Source organism: Fundulus heteroclitus, unplaced genomic scaffold (assembly GCF_011125445.2).
Source record: "Fundulus heteroclitus isolate FHET01 unplaced genomic scaffold, MU-UCD_Fhet_4.1 scaffold_54, whole genome shotgun sequence".
Lineage (NCBI taxonomy): Eukaryota > Metazoa > Chordata > Actinopteri > Cyprinodontiformes > Fundulidae > Fundulus > Fundulus heteroclitus.
In genome coordinates, this window is record NW_023396967.1 from 2,530,274 (window position 1) to 2,538,572 (window position 8,299).

The 8,299-nt window shown below is 41.6% G+C and overlaps 1 protein-coding gene across 1 annotated transcript in view; it reads right to left on the minus strand.

Annotated features, from left to right (window-relative positions):
- The window catches only part of LOC105926095 (sodium- and chloride-dependent taurine transporter), a gene marked incomplete in the record, with an annotated part of 47,943 nt that extends 40,278 nt beyond the window's left edge, over positions 1-7,665 (minus strand). Inside the window, 4 exon segments of the mRNA XM_036132795.1 lie at positions 2,928-3,072; positions 5,377-5,511; positions 5,611-5,840; positions 7,488-7,665. Of these exon segments, the coding sequence (XP_035988688.1) occupies positions 2,928-3,072; positions 5,377-5,511; positions 5,611-5,840; positions 7,488-7,498 (521 nt within the window).
- Between the last annotated feature and the right edge of the window lie 634 nt (positions 7,666-8,299).

Below are 8,299 nucleotides of genomic sequence, written 5' to 3' on the forward strand. Positions count from 1 at the left end.
AAACGGCCAGTGTGCCGTACTCTACACAGCCCTCTCTTAGAATTCCAAGTCAGAATTGCAATCTCAGGAGTATTGTTGTTATATTTCCAGCCTGGAAAATCCAATCCTGTACAAAACAGAGCTCAGCATTGACATAGAAACGATCAGCTGAACGATGATGCATCTCCTGTGTTGGGCGTGCAATGAACTTTCTTCCTGTTTCTGCAAATGTTTTCAAGCTTTACACTTCTTCTTTTTCTCCTCCGTTGTCCTCATTATTAAGCACGTTTCACACAGTGACCAGTGTGATCAAGTACAAGGAAGAGACAAACATATATATTTTAAAAAAAAATCAAAGTTCCAAGAAAAACTTTCTAAGACGTTTGGGAAGCTTTGTTAATTACTGATAAAGGTCATTGTAAAAAAATTATAAATCTCTGGCTTCTTGAGGAAAATCCAAATAAATGAGGGCGTTTGGCACAGTACTGTTTATTATTCTGCCTCTCAGTTACTTTCACTTCCTGATTTATTCCAGCTGTTTCCCTCGCAATGCCTGTTTCCCCCACATCTAAATGTTGTTTTACTAATATATTGCCCCTTTACATGCCTTGTGTTTACGCTTAGTTAGAAAATGTGTGCAGCAAACCTGCAACATCTTTTAAACTTTGGTTTGGTTGGAACTTGGTTTTATTAAATTCCTACTGGTTTGTGTTTCTTCTTTTTATATAAGTTTCATGTTAATTGTTTTGTCAGGCTATCTGTTGCAGTTAGGCTGCTGACAGCATTGTCTGGTGTATGTGCGCCCTCCTTTTCAATGCCGCCCTGGGCGTTCACTAATTTGGCCCATATTATAAACTCCCAATACTAATTTAATAATTTAATATTCCAATATTAAATTTCTACGTTTCAATCACATTCAAGTAGGAATTTCAACTCATAAAGCAAGCGGCCCCCAGCCAATCCCTAGTTCAGATTTAATACAGCTGCTGTGCCCAAAAAATGGGAACATTGCAAGAGTATCTGCATTTCTGATTGTGGCTTAGAGTGCTGTATTACACAATGTCTCTTTGTGAACATTTACTGTTTGAATGGACAAAACAGAAAAAGAAATACAAAGATTCACATAATTACATTGTTGGTTGATGATGCTAATAACAGGTATTGTGGTGACTGAGCATAGGTTGTCCAGGTTAGAAAACCATTTCTCTAGTTTTCTAATCTGCACATATTTCACTCGGGTGTGGTGTCATTCCCAGATATGAGATCAGAACTTCTGATAGTAATCAAATGCAGCGAACCAACTACAGATGCACCAACAGATCATCCAGAGATCAAAATCTTCCAGTTTTCCCTTGAATGACTCACATTGATTATCATCAACTCCCAAAGGTGAAGAACTCCTCAAAGTAAACTGGAAATCTGTACCTGCTTGGACAAGCCTTATTGGACCTGTCGAAACTTTATGTGTTTTCAGTCTGTCTGCTTTAACATCATGGACAAATGTATCTTCAAAATAAGTACTGTGCTTTTTTTGTTATACATACAACCCTGATTATAAAGGGATGTGTTGTTTTTTAACCTACCTCTGGATCCTGGAGACGGGTCAGGTTTTGGGTAAAGATAAAACTTTATGCCCTCAGATGCTCCAGGCAGGGTCACGCCACGCACCAGCAGGATGATTAACATCACAAAGGGGAACGTTGCTGTGACGTACACCACCTATGCAGGAAAAAAAAAATACAAACATATTTGTAGAATAAACCATTTCAAAAGTCCCAGGATTCCCTCTGCACCATTTGACCTATTTTTACCTGCCCAGATGTCCCTGTAATAAACTTATAATAACCTTTACACTTCCTCAACTGCTATTTGGGTTAAACGACAGACCATTTTAAGGCGTACCATCTATTATGTATATTAGAGGTGCAAACAGCTTTAAAATAGAGGTAATAATTTTCTTCCTGTTGACTAGGACCTTTTTTCTTTCATCCTGACAGAATCAAAGACTGGAAAAAAAAACAGCAACACACATCTGAAGAATTAGCTTTCACAGCAACCCAAGGGTTGGTGTTTCATTGATCCTGGGCCCCAGCATGTGGCCTTTCTCTGAGCAACAGTGTTTTTCTCGCTGGCAAGGGTACAAAAACAAAGACCAAACAGCATCCAGGCAACACAATAACTACAGGATGTGTGTCTCCTCACTTAGGCACTTACTTTCCCAGTGGACTTGACCCCTTTCCAGATACAGAAGAAGCAGATAACCCACACTGCCAGGAGACACAGGGCTAAGTCCCACTTTAGGGGCCCAATGTCCTCAATGCCGGTGGAGAGACTGAGGACGTTGCGTCTGCAGAGGAAACGAGGGTGCAGGACAGGTTAACAGCAATGCAAGAGATTTGACACAGCAGGTGTCACCTTTAAAAAAAACACTTGCGTATGTAGGTTAACTATAGAGCGTGAAGCTAAATAAAAGCACAGTGAGGGATATAAAACAGTCACATGCCTAGGCTTTCCTGTGTTATCCAGCAGCTCTTGCATCGGCAACAACGGAGTGTAAAAAGCCTTCAAAGCTGAAGTACTTATTATAATCAGAGGTGTAAGGAAGGAGATGCAAAGTATAAATTCTTGTTGGTAATTTAGCATAATTTGTCACAGTATTTAGCTTCCTATAACATAAAAGCGATAACGAATGGCTGAAAACTGAGGAAACCTTACAAAACTGCATTGCGCAAGAATTGAGCCTGGTCAAACATGTTTATTCAACAAAGATAAAGAGGCAGTGTTAGCTCAGTTTATTCACGTGCGTGCGCGTGCATGTGTGTCTGTGTGGGCCGACCATGCTGTCAGTGAATACTCACTCCCAGAACTCCGTGACTGGGGAGGTAAAGTTAGTAATATTCGCTGCCAGCCAGAGGGTCTTGTTCTTGCGGATCGTGTCCTCCACGCATTGTTCTGTGTTCCACGGCTGCTTGCATTTTGCCCAAGGAAGCTCGGGCTGAAAGCACTGAAAGAGGTAGTAGAGTCCCCAGGCCAAGATCACGATGTAGTAGATGTTCAGAAGTGAGACAATCACGATGGAAGCATAGCCGATACCTGTAAGATTTAAAAAAAAAAAAACGTTTTTGTTGATTAAACATATACCAGAAAAAAGAAAAAAAAAACTATGCAGTTTAACCCTGATTTTATAGCGGATTTTTTAGCACTTTGATGCTTTAGGATATAGAAAACTCAAACAAATAAGCATACTTACTTCATGTCATATTTTAGACCACATAATAAAAATTAATTCTAACTTTGGTGTTGAATGTGTGAACGCCTTCATGTTCTCCATGTTCCAACATGTTTCACTGTGTGTCAATCCCAGCCTGTCTTTCATCACAGGCTTTATTCGTCGTAAAGTGAAGTACAATACTAAGATTAAGGATATAATTCTCTGTAAAGCTGCCTTTTCAAACAGGTACTATGTCAAACTTCTACCCTCCTGCAGTGTTGTTGGCGGGTTCTCGTTTGTAGTGCTAAGTGCAGTTACAGATCAAAAACTGAACACTTCTTTCACCCACCATTGGTGATATCGAGAGGTCCGGCCTGAGCTTTATTTAAACTCCAACAGCTGGCTGTAATAGCTAACTAAAAATGGGGGGAAATGTCCCTAGCTTGAATGGACTTTCAACTGTAGCGTCCTTGGTGTATTTCTGTTATTTTTAGATGACTTTGCTTCAAACCTGAACACTGAACCCCCCCCTCTGATACTCTTCCACCACTCCAGAGTATTTTTAAACTTATCATCTCCGTCAGCCCCACACCCACCTCCTCATTCCCACATACCGATTGCAAACTGACAAGCGCGTCAGTGCCGTGGCAGGTGTGCTTGCGCTTGACTTTGTCTAGCGGAGCTGAGGGGAAAATCACGAATTCCCCGGGCGGTTTGAACGGCAAAAACATTAAACACCGCATCGCTTGCTTCAGTCCATCTGCAGCTGTAAGACATAGCGATTTTTCTTTTTCATATGAGAGGTGCAGTGCGCTGTTGCTACAGCGTTCCCTCAAAGTTAAACCTGGAACACGAAAAAACCAGGGAGGGAACAGTGTCGCTAGGTAAAAGTCAGTAGGAGATAAACTGTCCTCTTAGTGAAGTAACACAAGTGAAGCAATCTGATAGTGACTAGTTAATTAGTCGGGCTATCCGCTCAGGTAGCTAGCTTGCATCCAGCAGTTAGCTTGTTGTTAGCTTACAGGCCTTCTGTTCTGCTTGTTGTTAGCTTACAGGCATTTTGTTCTGCTTGTTGTTAGCTTACAGGCCTTCTGTTCTGCTTGTTGTTAGCTTACAGGCAGTTTAAAACAGCTAGACCCATGCACTCGATTAATTTCCACACCCTAGAAATCAAAGCCTTCTTTCAGCCAGCTAACTAGCAGGGTACAACAGCTAGTAAAGGAGAGACAGTGCTACGTTGTCCTCTGCTCCATATAGCTGGAGAAAACTGTTCTTATCTGTGATTAAAATTATTTTGAACCTTAGAAACGACGTAAAAAAAATTTTTTTTGTGGTTTTCAAACCATAAGCTTTTAAAACTTTGGTTTACCTTGATATCAGTAACAATGACTTCAGGACATGCAGTATTTATGATCTACCACAGGTTAAACAAAACAAGTGAATCTAAACACTAAAGCTCCCTGAGTTTGTTTTTGTGGCTTTTTAAGGTTGATCTCTTATTCAGGCTAGAAAAATACACTGAAATATTACTTTTTATTGTTTTCTAGCCCACAGCTCCTGTCAAATGAATGATATTTAGCGTCAGGTTTGATTTGCCTATTTGATCAAACCTAACCATCTTTCAAACAAGTTAAGACACAAGTAGATGACTTTAACTGTTGATTTCTCAACTTTAATTTCAAAATCTTGAGACATAAAACATTGCTGTCATTTCCTGTCTATTCAACTAAAGAATTTACTTTGGGCTGCAAAGAGGGGAAAAGGGAAAAATAAATAAAGAAGATATTTCATACGAGATGACACGATTGCCAAAAACATGTAATGATTTATTTTCCTCATAATCTGCTTCTGAGGTAACCATAAACAAGATCCTTCATGTTCAGCAAACTGAATTTAATCTATGATTTGATCGAGCACACATTTACACATGGGGCCCATCTAGGTGGAAGATAAGCTGAACAATGGGCCCCGCATGGGATTTTCCAGATGTTATATAGTGGCCTCGAGCTACTGCCTGGTGAGGTTTCACGCAAGACAACTCTAGCTGAATGGCAAGGCTAGACTGGTCTAACAGTGCTTTACGGAACAGAGGACATCTCGCAATAAATGGTATCCTCGGGAAATATAATTATGCTTATATTTCCTTTTCAGTAGGTGTAGACATTTGTTTGTGTATTTGGACTAACCAGTGAAGATGGGGCAGAGTTTGGCCCAGCAGGTGATCCCCCCCTCAGAGGTGTACTGACCGAGTGCCACCTCCAAGAAAAACACAGGAAGCCCACCTCCAAAAAGGAAGATGAAGTAGGGGATGAGGAATGCACCTGGGAAAAAAGGGGGGAAAATTATGAAGTAAGGCATGTTGTTGCCCGATCACAATTTTTGATGTAACCCTCTGAAGTCTGATTTGCATCTGCACCTACCTCCACCATTTTTATAACAAAGATAAGGAAATCGCCACACGTTTCCTAATCCAACAAAGCCTCCGGCCACAGACAGGACAAAGTCGAGCTTGCTGGCCCACTTCTCCCTCTGAGGAACCTTTCCTTCGGCCTCGTCCTCAGGCCGTGTGCCCGGGCTCTTCCCAGGTGAAGGTTTGAGGGTGTCCTTATGGAAGTCTTTTAGGCATTGGAGCTTCTCTTTTGATGCCATGCTAGGGGAGAACAAAAGGAGAACATGTGAGACAGGGAGTCAACAAAAGGAGACACAGAGGTGAGAGGGATAACAGAGGACAGGGAGCAGCATTAAGGCAGATAATGCTGTTCCTTGATTGCCTCCCGGCATGCTGTGTGAGCACACGAGATGCAGAACACTGCCGGTAATCTCTCTAATCTGAGAAACTGATGTATGGAGGTCATTTAAACTGAACTTGAAAAAAACAAACACAAAAAATGAATCAGCAGAAATCTGTTTGGTCATACACCAAAACTTCCACAATCTCACATTGGGAACAGCTGTATCACACAACTTAACAGTGAAACTGACCCAAAATTGGATTTTTTTCCCCCCGAAAACATTATCTAAGGTATTCACTTCAGTGTTTTCCAGCTTTTTCAGGGAATCTGCTGCTCAGATGGTGGAACAATTGTGACTGAGGGGCAAAGGAAGGGCAGAGCCTTTAAGATCTAGTCAGAACCCGAGGAAAAAATACCTTCTGTCTGCTGAGTTAGACATATGTAAGCCAAATTTAAGCTGTAAGATATTATTCCGACATTCCCAAAGCAGTGGCTGCTTTCAGGAAGCTACTACAGCTTAAGTTCACTTTAGTGTTTACACTGTAAACCGCCTTTCCAAGAAAGACAAGCTTTGTTATTTCTAACCAGGGTGTCCAATATCCCCACATGAGCCTGTCAGGGAAAAAGAAACCGTAATAAGACAGGCCCTGGACTGAACATAACAGAAGCACTCAGTGTGAGTAAGGAATAGAAGAGAGATATAAAGGTTATGTTTGAGGTTTCTTTAAAAAAAAAACAGACGTAAAGGAGACTTCCTTCTCTTTTGTCACAAATTGAGAAGTTAGCAGAGCAAGACTAAGGGCTTCCTCTTAACTCAATGTTTGCCACCAAATGAATGTCGACTCCGGAAGCTCAGACAAAAGAGCACATTCAGCAAGCGGAGGGAACACGGAGAAGATCTAATAATGAATTGTAATTGCATTTAAGTATCAACACAAAATTAATCAACAACATCAAAAGGTAATTATTCCCGCTCCCATGAATGGACACTTTGACCAGAAACCAGTTCTCACATTCCCACTGGGAACCATGTGCCTCCTTGGTTAATTGGCACTGGGTTGCACACTGTGTCCCATCATTTTCAGGGATTTCTCCCCTTCTGTTGTGCATGACAAGTCAACTTGAACCGCTTTGCATTCTCAAACCTGCTTATGTAACTGGATCAGTTCTCGCACACTCTGTTTCTCATCCTGTTTGCCTTCCTCCTTATCCCTTTCTCTCCATTTCCACTCGCCTGCTCAGTATATGTGCCTCCACCTGCCTGCTCGCCATTTGAAAGGTGTCAGCAAAGACCTAGCACAGGCCATCCCCGTAACTCCACTCGGATTTGAGTCAGAGGGGATTTTGTTTTGCCCCTTACTGTACAAACAGCAAAACACGTATCAAATGTAAAGTCCCCGCGGCAATTCTTTCTCTCAGCCAAAGACAAACTATAGATGTACAATTTTTCAACAGCATCAGCAGTATCACTGAACAGCCTTTAAAAGTGGCCTCTTTTAATCAATGAAATTAGAAAAAGTGTCTCACTGAACAGAAGCAAACCCATTAAAAATGAGAAAACTTACATTTCCTTCATGGCTTGCGACTATGTATAGTGATCCTCTCTCTCAGCTGTCACCATTCCTCTGTACTGAATGCCTTTATGCACACACGGGTCACAAGAAGTGGAGCTGACAGCACGGCCCGCCCCTTGGCTAAAGACAATTAAATCCAAAGTAGAGATTGGACACAGCCTCCTTGTGACAGTCAACTCAGGTACCAACGTAGGAGACTGTAAATTTCCACTACTCCCTACCCACAAACATATACACAGAGGGAGAGGGAGAGAGAGAGAGAGCAGAGTTGTGGTGCGGAGGCAGGGTGAGTGAATGTCTCAGTCAGTTAGTCACACACACACACACACACACACACACACACACACACACACACACACACACACACATGCTTCTTATTCATGTTGAAGACACAGAGGACATTTTCAGAGGAAAAGTAGGGCTGAGCTGCTCCGTTTCTGTGGGAGGGCTTTCGATTTATGATCTGCTGTAAAACAAAACAAAACAAAAAAGATGCTGTTAGAGTTTCAGTGCCTTTTTCTGCATACTTTAACAAGCGGAAAACAGAAATGCAAATCTCTCATATTAAGCCCTTCACCAGGCTTACATTCATGTCAATGACAGTTTTGTTCTTTATCTGTTCTCTTGCGCCATTTGTTATCTGGGAAATATAAACAAGTACTGTATCAACTTATAACAACGCCTAATAAGGTAATGTGTCTTCTCTGCTTGTCCATGGTTACCGCTCAGAGAGCTCACAATGGTTGTATAAAGGCTGTTGGCATGCAGCAGTCAGTTAACAGCTGAGAGATTCCTCTGCAGGA